Source organism: Pagrus pagrus (assembly GCF_965226575.1).
Source record: "Pagrus pagrus genome assembly, chromosome: 5".
NCBI lineage: Eukaryota > Metazoa > Chordata > Actinopteri > Spariformes > Sparidae > Pagrus > Pagrus pagrus.
The window spans coordinates 34,295,292-34,313,323 of NC_140189.1; the positions used below are offsets into that span (position 1 = coordinate 34,295,292).

The following is an 18,032-nucleotide window of genomic DNA, read 5'->3' on the forward strand; positions in this document are numbered from 1 at the left end:
GTGGCTGAGGACGTTCACTTGACTCTGCAACCTGTTATTTTGGTTCGGGATGAAGACTTTGTCTGCCAGTTGAGGATATTTTAGAAAAGCGGACATCACATGCTCATGAAACGCTGCCAAGTAGAGCAGAGCTCTTTTTTCAGTCCTTACTTAATTTGCTGCAGGGGCAAGCATTGCAGCAACAATCATGCTTTTGAGAAGTGAGTAATTCAAAAACGGTTAAATTGCACCAGATAAACAGGAATCGAGTTATCAGGTCAAAGTAAAACGATCAAACGTAAAAACTCTTCCCTTCATGTGAGACATTGGCAGCTAATGTCTTAAATCATATGAGCAATCAGCCTGGACGGTCTCATTCAGAGCCTGTTGCATGCTCCACATGCCAACACCTCCCTCATCCCCACATCTCTAAATATAGAATGTGACATATTCAGCCCACAACTGTTTGATTGCCCCATATATCTCTGGGAGCAGATGTTTGAGATGCCGGTCCACGGAGATGCCTCACCCCGTTATTTTAGCATGTGCGCTCATCCCTTTAATGCAGCTCCTCGGCTTCTGATGTCTCTGCTCGGGTTTAGACCTCAGGGATACGACGGAGCTTCTTCTCTGACCACAACCGGTGGAAATCATTTTTTAGGTTTTTATTTTTTTTTGCCCTTGCAAAGTTTCAGGTAGTTGTGGTCCGTTACCTGACCACGAGGAGTTGTGAATGATAGCAGAATTTCATCAGTTTGAGCTTCGATTGCCAGCAGAGAGTTGAAGTGTTGCTGGTTCATTGAAGAGCCCTCTGACAGAAGTCTCTTTAAAAACAATTAAAACGCCTTAAACAAACTCTGGTCATACAGGCCACAGCTCCATGTCCAGGTGGAAGACCTCTGTTGGTGGATTATGCAGATCCCTGACGAAGGCTTAATACCGAAACATAAGATGAAATATGACAATGCTGTGACAATAAAGGCATTTTAATTGTTTACAAAGAGACTGCCTTTGAGTTTTCTCGTGATTTTTATGTTCCTGGGTTAACTGAACTGGATTTCACACCATACTTAGTATTATTTAGGGTAAACACTGTATTTGAATGAATAATGTTATATTTAGAAATACTAAGACCTGAAAATGTAAAAATCTTAAAAGATCCAGTTTGTAAGAATTCCCAACTTGTCAACTGACGCTTCGGACTATCAGCCCTGACTCACTCAGTATTTGACAAGTTGGGCAACAAGACTCAGAAATCAACTTTCTTTAATATCGGACCTTTAAAGCTGCTGTGGTTGTTTGAGCTAACTCCCTGTCTGTTCTGTAGTCAGTAATCCTCCCTCCTCTCCATGTCAGCACATGAACACAGAGTGGTAATCGCCTGACACGCCAGCAGACAGGAACATAATGCACTGCAAAGAGATTCATCAAGAGCACATCAATTATTATGGCACTTAATAATGTACATGACTACAAATCACAGTCGATATTAAGCATTCAGCGTTTGTCTCTGAGCCAACAGTGAAGCCTCTTTGTAGATAGTGAAGGTCAAGACTTTTGTAAGACTGAGTTTATTATTCTCGAAAATTTCCTCCGTCTGCTACGATTGAATGGAGTAAATTGACTGTATTGAGGTGTCGGAAAAAACCTTTCTCCCCTCATGTCAAGCTGTTTCCAGCATTAGATGCTGACAAGGAAATTACTCTAAACGTTCCCATTGCCGTTCCGATATAAAAGCAGGGTAGACGGGTGGTTGGAGAGTCTGCCTTGTAACTGACATTTGGATCGATCCCCTGTGACCTCGGCTGACCACTCACATGTCCTTGAGCAACACACTGAATCTGAACCAGTTCCAGGGGAAATGCTCAGCCACTGACCCGTCTCCTGATCCGCAGAACTCCTCCAGAATCGAAATGGAAAGTCAGTAGGAAACATGGAGCTTTGCTCTGGTTACGTACCAAAGTGGAGTGATTTATCCACACAGCTGTCAGCAGCATCTGCGCTGTGCTTATATTACGTTTGATCACATCACTTAAAGAAGTTGCTCTATTGACTTCTTCTTGGTCCGTCAACGATGAGCCTGAAGCTGTTCACCTTCACCTCTTCATATGGATTTTCAAGTCGTTCAAAACTCTCCTAATGGAATCTGAGTCCGTTACTATTTCAGCGCTCGGGTCAAGTTGATTCTCGACCCGCTGCTTTCATTAAATCGGCTTCAAGAGAATATTGACATGAAGTGTCCTTACTGTACATCGCCTCCAACTATTTCACTCAGCTGCGTTCTGACGGAGATCCCTCTCATTGATTGTGATTCAGTCTGAGCTGCAGTTATAATCTTCAGTGAACTTTTGGTGCGATTACTTCTCTTATTGGTGCCGTGTATTTACTGGTGAAATTTATTTCTAAAGAGTCAGAGGACAAGAAACCAGAAGCTTCCCCGGGAGGATAAGCTTACATTTCTTAAGGATTCTCAAAATTACACAAAAACTGTAGATAATGAAGCAGTCAAAGCTGTTTGGTTGTGGAACAATCAATAAAAAACGATGGGAGAAGATGTTCTGTTCATGTTGCATGGAGGATATGAGTGCCATATCAACTGACAAGTGGTATATTGAAATAATTGAGGAGTGAAAGGTAAGATGAGTAAAGCTGAGTAAAATCCCCTCAGACTCGCTCTTCTTCAAAAAGAGGGGAGATTAGAAGTTCCAGGCAGCGTGCCAGGCCCGCAAAAAACGTCTCTACTTGTAGCTAAAGTTGTCAGAAAAGACTATAATTCATTGTGTGTCCTGATTCCATAAATCTTCAAGCAATGAATCACGCGGCTCTTTAGTGAAACAAGCAAGTTTTGACATGAATTCATGTGACACGTGTTGACATTCCTTCAGTTTCTCCTCCAAAGTCCTTATCAGCGTGAAGTGAACTCCCTCACTATCAGTGTGAGAGGCAACACTGCAGGACATTTTGTTGTGTCTGGTGCCGTTTGTGTTGAAGGAGACAAAGGAGAATCATTGAGGTGCCTGTTTCCTCGTCCCGACAGTGACCACCCAGGTGCACTGTTGCTGAAACAGTCCTGGAGACTCTTGGCAGAGAAAGGCAGCGTAATGTTCACGATGCGCTCCACATGGTCCGTTAATCACAAAGACCTTTTAGAGAACGGTGAGTCTCATTAGCTTCAAAGAAAATTTCTAACACACACATTTTTTTTTTAAAGAAAAACAGTTTGAGATGAATGTTATCTGTTGCGTCCCATATTGACATGTCATTAAAACATCATGTCACGTTCACAATACATGTTTATTACTTGACTTCCATGTCAGGAGGCTGAGTAGACGAGGCTGAAGCCAGAGACCAATGATCAAGACTGCGTTCTGGTATTTTTAAAGTGTGACACCCCTGGATACTCTGAAGGAGACCCCGAGACAATTTCCAGATGTGTTTGTGGCGACAAAAACCAGATAGTGTTGATGGGAAGTCGGGCCATCTGCAGCCATGTTCGTAGCAGCCAACAAATGTATCTTAAGCCAGAACATGTTGTTTTCCAAAACCTAACCAGGTGGTTTTGTGTCTTAACCTCACCAGAGTATAAACACATCGTAGTGACAAGAGAAAGAACTGAACTAAAAGAAATGTAAAAGTTTAAAGTTATCGGTGGTTTTGCAGAAACTTACTTTGCCAACATTTATTCTCGGGATCGGGTCAGATTAGACTCTCTCTCATATCTGACCTTTAAATAGGCTTCTGGAGCTGCAGCCTGACATGAAGCACCACGTTAAACCACGAATCGACTTTTTTACACTTTTGCACGGACCGATTAAACACTGTATTGTATGTTAATTATGGAGCTTAAGAAGTGCTGAGAGGTGATCACAAACATCTGTACACCAGCAGTTTGTTGATGTCATAACGTAAATGACGAGAAACTGTGACGGGGTTGAGCTGCGGCTCTGAGTGACCATCGGGGTCGATCTCACAAAGTTCACTTGGGTTTGGGATGACACTTGTCATGGTGGCAAGGGACAAATGCCGGAGGGGAAGTCAACAAGGGCATAACGAAACACAGCTTCAGAAGTCAGTGTAAAGACGTGAGACTGGTGAGAATCAGAATAACTTTTGGCAAAGAAAGCAAATAAGTGTTTATCTCAAAATGTTGAACATTTTTTTTGGCTGTAGAGCAAAAAAGTGTCCAAAACAGCAGTGACTAAACTCCCCAAGAGCACCGTGGACCGCTTGGGTTGCCTCTATCGGTCCTATTATGTGTTCTCTGGAAACCAATGATCAAATTTTGCAAAACTTTACAAGATGCTGCTCATGTTCAAGTTCTTTCTGGTGCCACAAATAGAGACGTTCATTGAGAAAAAAACAAGACAAAATGTAACGTTACACTGACCAATGCTGGACTGCTGTCAGAGTTCAGTGAGGGTCAGACTGTGGAGAGCAAGGAATGGGAAAAGTGACGTCATGGTAAACCAGAGTGATTATCACTGCTGAGCTGAGGTTACGAGAATAAAGAGCTCCTCTGTTTGGATGCTGTTTGGAGTTGGACCAGGCAGCAACCAGCTGGGCACAGCTGAGATGTACCGTCCCAAATTATTCTCATCTGCTGCCTCAGAGACAAAAATCTTCTCAATTTCTGTCCTCCCTTGTAAACATGAACAAAAATGTTAAACTGAATTTAGGGAACGGAGAGGAGGTGGAGGGAGTGAAGGGAGAAGAGGAAAAGCAGACACACTGTAAGACTTGTTGAGCTAAAGGTCAATATCTGTGTAAACCAGAGGGAACACGTCGAGAAACATTCACAGTCATTTTCTTTCACAAACCATTACTGAAGCTAATCCTTTTAAAGTTTCTTAAAGGCTGATGCAAAAAAATCAATGAATTTACCAGATTAACAAAAGCACAAACTTGTTCAGAGCTCGAGCCAAAACCTGCTTAATAAAATCTGAAAGCAGAGCCACAAAGCACGCTGCCTCTTTAAGGTGTTTAAACTTGAACAACGTGCCTGAGGAGATTTGGTTTTCAAACGCTGCATTATCCTTTCAGCCAAACAACCTTTAAAGCGATGCGTCTTCTTTCCTCTTATTAAACGTTCACTGGAGATTTAAGCAGTCTGTTTGTTCAGGAGGATCAAATACATGTTCTGTGTTTAGCTAAATTGGCCTTTAACAATGAAGTGGTGAAGTGAATCAGCAGTGTAAATGTTAGCTATGATAATGACCATGGTGTTTTCATATCACTGCATTGGTGTATTATGACATCTATTCTCCAAGGCCAGAAACTTCCTGGACTCTCCACCAGTTGCCTGACAGGCCCCAGCTGATTGTCTTTTCTACCCTCTGGTTTTTGTACAGATAAAACTGCAGATTTTGTTTCCATGGGACGGAGCCAGGTTACCTGTTTCCCTCTGTTTCCAGTCTTAAAGCTAAGCTAAGCTAACCAGCTGCTGGTTCCAGCTAGCCTACATGTTGACTCCACAGACGTCCTCTCATCTGACACTCTAACAGACCAAAATGTCAGGTTATTCTTCAGTAAAACCTTTTACATCTTTTACAATCTTACTAACCAGTTTATCTGTTGGGTGAAGCTACAGTCTCACATGCAGAACCCTCAATATAACACAATAAGCTTAACCTGGTTTGTTACTCAGAACCATCTGGGAGTTCGACCTCAGAAAGTTTTTGGAAACTTTCAAATAATACTCTGACAAACCACCTGTCTGTCACTGTAAATTAATCTCTTGCCAGAAAAGCCTCATGGGCCATTCTTTGCTCTTCTTTCAAAACAATATGACGTCCAGTTCTGTTAAAGCTGACGCTTTTAAACAAAAAGTCACTTCACAGTCAGTATCACTGACTGTTCTCCCATGTGACCCCCCTCCTCCGTGACCTCCACTGGCTTCCTGTTGCAGCCTGCATCCAATTCAAGACCATGGTGCTGGCCTTCAAGGCCATCAACAGAACTGCACCCAGCTACCTCCAAACACTGGTCAGACCACAGCGCGAGCACTTCGCTCCACCACATCAGCTGGCCGGCTGGTACCAGCTGGTACTGGTGCCTCAGTGGTGGAACGAACTCCCGACCAACGTGAGGACAGCAGAGTCACTCGCCATCTTCTGCAGAAGACTCCAGACTCACTTGTTCAGGCTTCACCTCGACCCTGCAGAGCATGACTCCCTCCTCCCCGGAGCCGCTGCTCAGAAGGAGAACTAGAATTACACTACTTTGATGTTGTAAAGATCAAGTTACTTTACTGTAATTTCATCACTTTTCACAAGACTTTCCCAGGACGTTTTCATTCAGCTTCTCAGGCAGCTACACACTACAACACATGACACAAGGTCACAAGTGCAGCTTTTGTTGCTCTGCCATCTTCACAGTATTTTGGACATCATGTCCTCTCCACTACAAATTGTAAAAAAGATTTCAAGGATCTTAATTTCTGTTTTTCGTGGCTAACTCGGGTGGAATGAATAATTTTATAACTGCAGTGCATTTTTCTGCTAATTCAATTACACTGCACACTTGAGTGTGTTACTGGCTAAGTAGCTGCTTGTAAAGACGTGTTTGTCAGATTGGAGAGCAGCACTTGACCTGCAGGACTTCACACGTTTCTGCTGTGGTCTAGTTTCACTGAGCAGGACTGAATGTAGGGACGTGGGGGAAACTCAGGGAGCCTCCACATCATAATGTCTGTGTGTGTGTGTGTGTGTGTGTGTGTGTGTGTGTGTGTGTGTGTGTGTGTGTCTTTACACATAGTGTTGCGTACACATGTGAAAAGTCATCTTTTGTCTGTGTGTATGTTATTGTGTGAGAATATGCAAACACACACGTGTGTAAAGAAAGTGAGTTCCGCTGCAGAGCACTCTGGGAACTGGAGGGGTCTTTCTAACACAAACACACCGAGGCATGGACCCCACTGACGCACTAATGCGGGTGCAGAGGGGTTAAAACAACAGCCGCGTGAATGCCCGGCACGGACACGAGAAAAATACCTACAAAGCCCCGTCGACTCCAACTCTCAGAGCCCGAAGCACACTGTTTACGACAGCATGAAAAGCAGACACCACAGCTCAGGCTCAGATTTCAGAGCCATAGACTATTTCTGACCGTGCTGTGGCTGATGCTGCGTGCACTTGAGGAAAATATGTGTTTGCTAATGCATTTTTATAGATTGTTTGAAGGTCGTTTTGACAATTTAAATACCAAACCCTCAAGAAAATAATAGTAAAGGTAATGTGAATGAAATTGCAGGTCATTTATGTGACTGACAAATTACCTGAAATTGAGCCACGCTGCAAGCCAAAATTAAATATAGTATGTCTGAAATAACCATCAATGACCCTTAAATGTGTTTTGAAATTTATCAAAGTTTAAACATTGGACAAATAAATGCTTTTATTGATCGTCTGATGCTCGAGCATCTTCAGCAATTACAAATGAAAGTACAAAAATAAATAAATAGAGAGAAAGCGGTTACACTGAAAAGTGTTTTTGTAGTTAAATTGGAAGTTAGAGTGCAAAAAATAAGAATAACAACCGACTTCTCATCTTAAAGTCCTTCAGTTCATAATGTACAGTCACTGTGCCGAGCTCTGTCCAAACAGGTTCATTGTTGTCTTGGATCTTAAAACATAAGAATGTGAAGACTCTGACTTTTTGTGAGTTTTGCAAAAAAATGTAAAATAAAACCATACACAAGATTAAAAAACTCATTAAAACTGAAAGCATTGTTACAGTGTATAATGTGTGACCTCAATCAAGAGGAGTGGATCTGGGTTGTGGCCTTTGAGCAACGCTAAGAGGCTTTAACAACAGCTCAATTCCTGCACTCACTTGCAAATTAGGCTTGCTGGAGGCGTCAGGAGGAGCAAATGATACACATGCAGCATATTGTGTACGTAATGATGGCAGTGTGTTCGCCTCTGGGGAAGAAACAAATGAAGACATGAAAGAAGGAAAAGAAAGTAGTTCCTTTAAGCTAAAGCTCGGCTCATTTTAAATGACAGAATTAGTTCAATTAAAGCTTCTCTCGGTATCTTATGCAAATGATGAGTTAGTAAGTTTTCTTTACCTCAAATTACTTAAAAACAGCTTGCTATTACAGATTTACCAACAACACAATATGCTGTTTTGAAAGGATAATGTCCAATTTATAATCAGTCCTTCATTGGCATTATGATAATTGTTCTTTTTTTTTTTTTACAAAAATACAAATAAAGAAAAAACATATGACTCATTAATGTTTCATTATTTCCAATACTTCAATGAACAATGATGGTCCTGAGGCTTTGGGACAGTTTTACTTGCTCTCCTGCTCTTGTGATACAAATTGGCATTAAAGAATTGGCATAAATTACAATATTTTCAGGCATTAGCCAATGTTTTTATCCAGACCCACTTAGAAAGTGGCAAAAGCTCCAGTGTCTTTTAAAGGGACATTCTGAGACAAGTCAAAGGGATCGAGCCATAATTTACTGTATGTGTCTCAGTGATGCGTCCTTCTGACTGCTGTGACTCTCATCACACATTCATCGTGATGACTTTGATCCCGTGAGCGTTGATGTAGGTGAGGAGGACGTTGGCTCGCCTCTCAATTACATCAATCAGCTTGTCGATGCCCTGTCGGCCGCCCTGGCTCTCCCAGTACGTCTGGTCCAGGAACAGAGACTGGAGGAGCTTCTCCCTCAGCCTCCTGCTCTTCAGCACCGACACGGCCTGCTCTGGAAGCCTGCAAACACGGAGAGTGAGGAAAAGGTACGTGATCAAATTGAGTTCAGAGGCAGAAATAGTCCAAATGATTCTCACAGCACCCTGTTTTTATAGTTTGTCATCAGCAAAGTCAAACTTGCCAAAAAAAGAAACAGCTGGAATCAAATAAGTCTGTGCTGCACATTTATTTTGATTGTTTGTGTCATGCTGAGCAATATTAAGAAGGCGACTGTAACACAGAGATTAAAGAGCAGAAATCAGTAACACTAACAGCTGTGAAAGAACAACAAGATAAAAAGTGATTAGTTTGAAATCACTACATTTTATCCCTCTGCTGCCCTCTGTGGGTTGGATATCTTCCGCATTACTCGCCCCCATGATACGCGATTTCTGCGCATCCTGTCACTTAATCGAACCTGTCATTCACCATGGTAACGGGACGCTAAACCCTCCACAGCGACTGGTACAGCGTATCATTCATTCATGAAGATCACGCTTAGCTACGTTATCAAGAGAATAAAAGCCTACTACAACCATGTTTATTGCTTAGCCCACTTAGCTAACACTGAAAATGCTGTTTGTGCATCATGATACTTTTTTACTTGGTTCCCAGTAAACTCACTGATAGGTGCACATCTATGAAGGTTAAACCTGGATGGAAATAATCCTTTCATCCTGTTGAACTGTGCCATGAACTACACATATGATGTTTGTCAATTTAAAATGTAATTTTCAGAGTCAAAGAAGTCGCAGTTTGATTTTTCTCTCTCCGTTCACTACCACACAGAGTGTCTCTGAAACAAGGCCTCGAGGGGACAAACCGCAAGTCTTCATCACTACGACTTCTTTTCTGTGTTTTAGACTGCGGTGCTCCTGAGGATGTGTTTATGATCGAAATTTGAAAGTTGCTACTTTTTTGACATTTTTCTCGCCCACAAGTGGGAGGCCAACAAGCTCCACTCATACAAATGAAACATCAACAGAGATAAAGAAAAAAAAAGAGAGATCTCTATTATGCGAAGCAGTGCAGCAGCTGGAAACAGCAGTCAGGTTTGGAGTTGGTCCCTTTTTTCCACTTCAGTATGAATGGGGGTGAGTGACACTTACACAGTATGGATGGTAGACGGCTGTGAAAGAATAAAACTCAAAGTGCTGCTCGACTCAGACGTACTGTTTGTTGGCTCGCCTCGCTGACTATTGGGTTGATTTAAGTACTGCCTGTGTAGGAGCTCTGCCTCAGAGAAATGTTTGGATAGCTCGAATGACGAACCACAAGAGAGAAAGACGGGGACACGAGCTTTGAAGATGACTGGTCAAGAGCCGTGAAAAGACTACTAAGTGGTTGTTGACTGTGTGTTTAGGTTTTCTAGCTGCTCAACCTTTCCAAGCACCACTGTATGTTGCACATGTCAGTCTGGGATGTGCCTGGAATAAGATGTCAAATATCCATTTTTTTAGCTTTGATAGAAGTCAAAGAAACCTCTCAGATCCACAGAGAACCGAGTAAAGATCAGGTATTCGAAACATGTTGTGGTCTTGCAGTCGAAGGTCATCTGACAACTACTAACTTTAGATTCATGTTGCCTTTGTATCTGATTTGCATGCCAGAATAGAAGCTACAGTTTTGATGAGGATCACAAGGATCCATGAGTGGGGAGGAGACACGAGCGTCCTTGCCAAACCACAGTTTCTGTTCCGTCTCCCGTGTGGTATGACTCACTGATTTATTGATCAAAAGATACATGAAATGAAAGCAATGTCTCTGCAGTGGTTTGGATTACAGATCCACACAGATCGGTGGGGATAAACAGAAAGAACACATAATCATGAACCCCCGGATTCATGCTCAAAACACACATCTTCTTTGTTTAGCCAGATCTAAATATTTACCATAGTTTTTGATTGAACAGCTTCTTGTTTGAGATAAGTGCTTTGTGCTTTGCAGATGATTGTGTGCAAACCTTTCATTCAGAACTTCTGAGCAGAGTTTCAACACACTCCTTTCAGAGATTCAAATGCTGTAATTTGTCAACCATGTTGTTCAGGGGGGGGAAAACTGAAACTCTGGAAAACAGTGACTGAAAACAACAAGACAGACTGTCCACCAATCATTTGTGTTCCAGCAAAATACAACCAATCATTTTTGTGGCAAGGTTGGACCTAAAAAAAAAGATCAATAACAAGGTTAAAACGTGCTGCAAAACCACAGATGCATTGAAGTTTGACGTGGCGGAGGCTACGTACGGACATTTGTACAAAACATCCACAGTACATGTTTAACTGACTTTCACATCAGGAGGATGTTACAAACCGAGGCCAAACAGGAAACGGCAGTTTGAGGCTGTGATGTGGCATTTGTAAGCGTGACACCACTGGATATCATTAAGGAGATCCGGGGACCTTTGCAGCCATGTTTGTGGGGACCGAAGGAGGATGTTTTCCTAACTCTAACCAGAGCAGGAGCGCAGCGCTGTGACAAGAGCCAAGTGGAAAACTGAACCTAAACAAACGTAAAGTTGGAACATAAAGAAACTTACAGCTTCAACTTATCTGTGTTTTTTGCAGAAATGTACTTAGATAACATTTATTCTGATGATCGTATCGTTAATCAATGGTCCTGTGGTGGTCCAGACTTATTGTTAGCGTTGGTTCAGTCATGAACATTTTTGAAAAGAAGGAAAAGGCTGATTCATCTGACAGAAGTTCTTCTTTTGCTCATACGCAAATAAATCAGGAATAAGGCACATAAAAACAAAACCACTGAACTCAGTATTGATGTGTTTTGGGGTCTCGTCAGTGTTGTGATCCAAACTTACTCCTTGATTCCTTCCAGGAGCCTGAAGTCCAGGTTGTCCTCATTGCGGTCGAAGAAGCCCTTGTTGTTGGTGAAGACCAGGTGCCTGGGGTCGTGACCCCTGTGGATGATGTTCGTCAGTTGTATGTGGTTCTGGTCCCCACAATCGGCGTGGTGGCCCAGTTCCACACACACATCCTCCTGCCTGGGCCTGAACCCACAGCAGCTCTGATCCAGCCGGTTGTTAATCTGAAAAGAAAAACTACTTGAAGTTGATGCATTAAGAAAACAAGCACACTTGTTGCTGGTATTTGTGAGCTTCAGATCAGTAATTATGGATAATTTACTCGGGTTTTTGAAAGTGTGTGAAGACCCAGGCAAGCTCTTTAGTCTTTCTTCCACTGAACAAGCTCATTTTGCAACCCTGACCCTCCCTTTCACAACATCTCAAAGACTACATGATGCTTTTACCACAAGACAAAATAGCTGAAATGGTTTGGCAAAGAACAAACTAAACACATCCAGCATTTATTAGATGAGATATCAACATCATTTACCAGACTGCTGTGTGACACGACTGCACAAGGCAGCACTATCAGGCACTATCTCATATAACTCCTGCTTCCTCCACAGGGATGGGCCATAAATCCAACTATAGCTTCCTAGCATCCATCACTATGTATATGCTAAACCATTTGATTGGCAGAGGTTTGAGAAGCTGCGACCAAAGGCTTAATAAACCCTGTGATATAGTATCTGTCAATCACAGGTTTCATGTTGGACTTTTGAAGGATTAGGTGTCACTGACAGGCACCTTTTTCAGGATCCTTGAGGTTGGGGCTACTGGGGTCGATGAGCATCCACCAAGGCATGAAGTGTAATGAGCTGAAATACCTCCAGGACACCTGTCAGTCAAGCCAACACGACCCTCAACAAACCCTTCTCCTCACACCTCCAGTGACAAAAAACTGCAGCTTTTAACCCTCCCAAGCCCAGAATCCTTCGTAATGGACTTCAGATATTTGCCGGGCTCAGCTGATGAAGATAAGGTTCAAAACTTTTGCTTTGGTAACTAAAAGGACTCAAGTTTTGACACATTAGTTGCCAGGTGACAGACTAAGGAATTAACTTATCTATCTTTTCTTCACAACATAGTAACTTTCAGATTATAATTTCAACATTTTACACAGACACAGAGGTTACTGAATTTACAGAAAGGTGAGTAATGGGGTTTGGAAAATGAGAAGGAACATCCTTTCAGGAAAAAGAAGAATAACCCACTCTTTTTTTTCTTTGTGTTTGTTTTTCTTTTATTCTGGCATGCTCTCCTTCAGAAGCTGAGAAAGATAATGCGCTGACACAATTTTCATCCATCAAAAGAGCCCATTTTCACTCCCAGTGCGTCAAATACTGCAGCCTAGTTCGTCAACCAACACTTGTAGGTAGCCTTGTAGCGAGAGAAGTCTTAATTAGGAGGTGGTTGAGGTTTTCGGATGGCTCTTTCACAGAAATTGGCTATTAGAGGAAAGTTGAGTGAACATGAGTTATTCTCCGAATTCACTATTCAGCCATTGTTGTTCATTTGGGTACCACAAGAAATGATCTTTCTATGATCTGAATGGTTGTTTGTTACTCAGTGTAAAACAAATCCATGTAGTTATTTATTCATATCAGTCTTTTACCAGCACAGGAGACATTTCTCATGACTTATTCAGTGTAAGGAACCTGAAATGAAGAACAAACAAAACATTTTTTTTAAAAGTATTTTCCAATTCCTCACTCTACTGTGGCCGCTACCTCACAATTAAGAAATGGATTTAAGCGTCCTCAGGAGATGTGTCCTCAAAGCCAAAATTTGGTCAGGGATCCAGTCTTCCCACACAGGAAACAAGACATGGATTCAGCCAAAGGACAATACCTTTGAGGATATGTAATCTATTTGTTTCTGCAATAACAGCTGTTGGGACGTCAGCAAAATTCATCTATGAAGCATTTTTGGAATTCAATAAAGCCTGAGAGGTTGTAACTGCACAAAAGAAAACGTAAGCACGGAAAAGTTGCAGACATGTTTTTTCACTTTGAGAGGAATGTGGGATTTATCAGATCTGTCCGTCACTATCTCACACATTCCTCATTCCTTCAAACTGTTTCATTACCTGTAGCAGGAAGTCGAACAGAGCCAGTTTAGTCCACTCATAGTGATGAACTGTGGAGCAGCCGGAGTCAGGCTTCGGGCTGCTGTTTTTATGCCAACACCTCTGTTTCAGGGAGCTCTGGTACTCCCCCCATGTTAACCTCACGGTGGACAAGCCCGCAGCAAGGCCTTCTGGGTAGAGAGATGCATCCCATGACACCACCGGGCAGGGCTGGCCATCTAAAGAGGGAGGATAAACGGATTACATGGTCAGGTTTCAGCAACTGTTGAGTCTCGTTAAGTTTTTTTTTTTAACCTATTTTTATCCAGGAAAAGCTTAGTGAGCAACGTAGCTCATCAGCGCTGCTTCATTTGCATTCATCCAGTCTACATTTGGTAATCAGGCCTTTCACAACCCCAAGGCCCAAAACTGGACTAATGTGCCACTTATGGTTCTCAGTACATTTATGAATATTTGATGGTATAACGTGATTAATATTTCATTTTCACAGCATTAAATCTTCATTTGCAGAAAAACGTGGTGTTGCGTTTACGAGACAGAGTAGAAGAAACACCAAGAGTTTCTAGTCCTTTGCAGATGTTAATAATAGATGAAATAGAGAGGAAGGTGGACAGTGGCTCTCACCTGTCTGTCACCTGCAGTGTGTTTGCTCTTTAAAGGGTAACTCCACCAATTTCACACATTGTGTGTGTACGACTGCATATGTGAAAAAAAAAAAGTAGTATAAAGCCGTTAGACTCCAGAGGAAGCTGCATGAAGTCAAATAAATGATAATATAAAAAAATAAATGCCTCCAGTGATGTTACCAAGTGGCTAAGTTGCATTTTGGGTAATGTAGGCACCAGTTTTTGAAAAGCAGTCCACTGGTGTATTCCTATAGCACTGTTTGGACTCATTATGGACAGTTTAAAAACAAAAGATCAAATTTTCTATTCCTATTCTATCTATTCTATTCCTTTTCATAAAACTGGTGCCTACATTACCCACAATGCAACTGCAAACACACTTTAATATCAAATGAGTGGAGTTGCCCTTTAATTCGTAGATACACCCCCTCATTACAGGGTGTGCTGACATCTTGTCAGTGTTCTGACAGAGACAAAGTTCTGAGTTTGACCCGGACATCTCATCACACCACCCGTGACATTTAAGACACATCACAGCTTTTGTAATTTAACTTGAGGATATGAGGGTCCGCTCCCCCATGACTCTGAGCCGGTCAGGTTTATTAAACCAGGCTTCCCTCAGGCTTGTGCCTCTTTCGACCGTGTCTTATTTCAGTATTTTGCCACGTAGAATTGTGAGTTCTGTACTCGGATACAGTTTTTTTGCTAATTTTGGTGACTTTGAATATTTTTGGAGCTGGCTCTGGTCTCAGCCTGGAATGATTCCTGACCCTTGACAACAATGTGCAGGGAGATCATCAGAGCCCATCTCTCCCACCACAAGAACACTTCAGAGGACCAGATTTAAAGGGTAACTCCACCACTTCTACACACTAAGCTGTGTTGACAGGTCTTTCTTGTGGAGTACGACTGCTTATGTGGAAAAAGTAGGATAGAGTGTTTTGTGGCTCTAAAGGAAGTTGCATGTAATCTGATCAATCGACTCTGGTGATATCAGACATATGTTGCATTGTGGGTAATGTAGGCACCAGGCTTTGAAAAGGAAGAAGAAGGTGATATCTCTGGTTCTGCTGTATCCAATTTGTTGGTTTGTTTTTGAAGCTGTTGATAAGGAGTGCTTTTCGAAACCTGCCTCAGATTACACTCAGCCTCCTCTGGAGACACAAAAGGCTTTACACCATCTCCACTTCGATGAGGAAACTTGGTGAAGTTTCCCTTTCATGGATTATTTTTCTCACTCCATGGCATTCAGTGACTGGGTTGACACAACACATTCCTCCACAAAACTTCATATATACACTTAATCAGGGTAGTATTACTCATGTTTTTCAGTCTCCATAGAACTGATTGCAGTGATGTGATGATAACAATGAAGTCTGCAATTTGGATCCAGCGCACACAGAAGTCCCACTCTGAGTCAGGAAACCATATAAAATAAAATGTCATTTGTTTTCCTAAGACAACCTCTCTCTCTCTCTCTCTCTCTCTCGCTCTCGTGCCTTCACACTCATTGATAATCTTCATCAGCAGAGTTATGAATTAACTAAACTAAAAGCAGTCCACTGTACATTTTATCCAGCTTCAGTCATAAAATAATAAGCTTTCTCCTCGTGTGTAACATACCGTGTAAGAAGCTGAACTTTCTGCTGACAGCTGGTAACGTCCTGTTGAGCCCCAGCACCCGGTCCAGATGAAAAGCGAAGACCTCAGTGGTGTCCACGGGGCTGCTGATGACCCCACACTGCCCTCCGCATACATTGCTCAGTTTTGTGTGCTTTTGGTTGGTCACTGAACCGCCTGCCTCGCCCTCGAATATCAGAAGCGACGGAGAGTCTCCATGAGAAACTTCTTTGATGCGCAAAGCTTTGGCATCCGCAAGAAAGCGCATGGCCTTCACGTCCTGCGGGCTGAGCCATGGCGGTGCCCTCTGGCTGTAAATGCGGATAGAACTAATGTGAGAGTCTGTTTGTGCATCTGTGTGAGATTCAGGGATTATATCCAGATATTTATAATCAACATCCCCGGTTTCTCCCCAGGAAGTCTTGCGTGCAAAGTTGCGCTTAATTTGGCCTGCGTCCCGCTCCAAAGTGCCAAGTTTGTTCTGCGTAAAAGCTGAATTAGCCGATTTACTCCTTCTCACTTTCCTCCTCAGCTTTGGTCTGATTGTCCCTCTGATATTTGCAGGTTTCTGGCGCTTTGACTTCAGCGTTATGTACACCACGTTGGACCGTGTCGGGACCACAAAGCTCGCACCGGTCTGTAAATCCGCAGAGTCTGGCGGCGCATCACCAAAATCCAAATTATACAATCCACGGGCGTGTCGGTACTTGTCTTTATCGGTCCTCCTGTCCCGGTGCTGCTGCGTGTATCCAACTTGTGAAACCACAAAAAACAAATAGACAACACACACGCTCGCAATTATCAAACTCCTTTTGGAAAGAGGGAACCTCCGAAAGCTGCCGGTTAGTTTTAGAAAAGGGAAGCAGAGCCAGTGAGAGCGAGACTTCCCCATTAGAACTTATGGCATTAACATGGTTGAGTGTCTTTTTTGTGTGTGTGTGCCAAACTCAAACCAGGAGGAGCGCTCAACTTCCGAAACTCATTTTGGAAAGGGAGGATTTGTGGTCACAAAGTGCACGGAGGCAACTGCGTGGAGGGGATGGACGCACTGGGAAACCACCCTCAAGCACATGAGGGGACTCAGATAGTTTGTGTGTGTGGGTTTTCTGAGCTACGATCCGATATGATAAAAAATAATAACAAACAATAATAAAACAACACAGTAAGCACTTTAAGGATGCGGTTTCAGCCCACCAGCTGCGCGGTCTGCTGAGACTGAACGAACACCCCCGCATACAGCATGGCATTTCCGTTTACAAGTCAAGTTTTTAAAATGCTGTGCTTCAGTTAACGAAGTAGCATTTAAAGTTGTCCTACTGTATTTTTAATAACCTTCCATGCAAATCCTTCAGCCCAATATAAACCCATAGGAATCGAAATATTAACGATATTTACTGCTAAAAATAAATATCATAATAATTGTTTTACGGCACATTAATCTCTATGAGGACCTCGTGGACTTCATGCGGATGATATTTGATTGGATCTAAATACAAAGGTTAGAGGTGACGGTGAGGAGTTACACGTTTTAAACTGAAGCTCAAAGGACGTTTGATCCATTATTCATCCGCGCGTTTTAGGCGACATCTGCTGGCTCATTGCCTCAAACCTGAATTGGCTGCGTGTCGCATACTCAGGTCGAAGAACACGAGAGAAACGTGTGAGGAAACAGTGAAGAGCAGGAAGACGCAGGGCTGCAGCTCGTATACAGGACATCCTGACCTGAGTAACAGCAGGTGTAAATATAGGACTGTTGTGCTGGAAGACACGTGAGCTGTTCATTTATTTATTCATTTATTCATTCATTTATTTATTCATTTATTCATTTATTCATTTATTTATTTATTTATTGTCTTAATCATTTAACATGTTACCTGCAGGCTGCACATGTGAGAGTAAAACTGCAACTTGTATTTTATCTAAAGCATTTCAAGTCATTAAAAACATCCCATAATATCACCACAACAGGTTCACAACAAAACAGACATGATGAATAAAGTGTTTTGTTTTAGCATTTTTGACATTTTTTTTCTTTCCAAAACTTTATTGTACACAGCTCAATTACAAAAGTACACACAGACAATATCTAACAACACAGACACAGAAAGATGATCACATGGACATTCACGATGCCACAGTTCATGTTTTTGA

The 18,032-nt window shown here is 42.3% G+C and overlaps 1 protein-coding gene across 1 annotated transcript; it reads right to left on the reverse strand.

Moving 5' to 3' along the window:
• Positions 1–7,323: 7,323 nt before the first annotated feature.
• Positions 7,324–16,905, reverse strand: gask1b (golgi associated kinase 1B). Its single transcript, XM_084352481.1, has 4 exons — positions 15,885–16,905; positions 13,636–13,853; positions 11,502–11,728; positions 7,324–8,704 (listed from the first exon to the last, which is right to left on the reverse strand). Exons 1-4 carry the CDS (start codon positions 16,771–16,773, stop codon positions 8,497–8,499), a joined length of 1,542 nt encoding a protein of 513 aa, XP_084208607.1. The 5' UTR covers positions 16,774–16,905; the 3' UTR covers positions 7,324–8,496.
• Between the last annotated feature and the right edge of the window lie 1,127 nt (positions 16,906–18,032).

What these genes read in the sequence shown, in the direction of transcription:
- gask1b (XM_084352481.1), bottom strand. Translation starts at nt 16,773, where the DNA reads ATGGGGAAGTCTCGCTCTCACTGGCTCTGCTTCCCTTTTCTAAAACTA. An exon ending in AAAGTTCAGCTTCTTACACG is followed by an intron (nt 13,854 to 15,884) that starts GTATGTTACACA and finishes CTCCCTCTTTAG; the next exon opens with ATGGCCAGCCCTGCCCGGTG. An exon ending in TGTTCGACTTCCTGCTACAG is followed by an intron (nt 11,729 to 13,635) that starts GTAATGAAACAG and finishes TTTTCTTTTCAG; the next exon opens with ATTAACAACCGGCTGGATCA.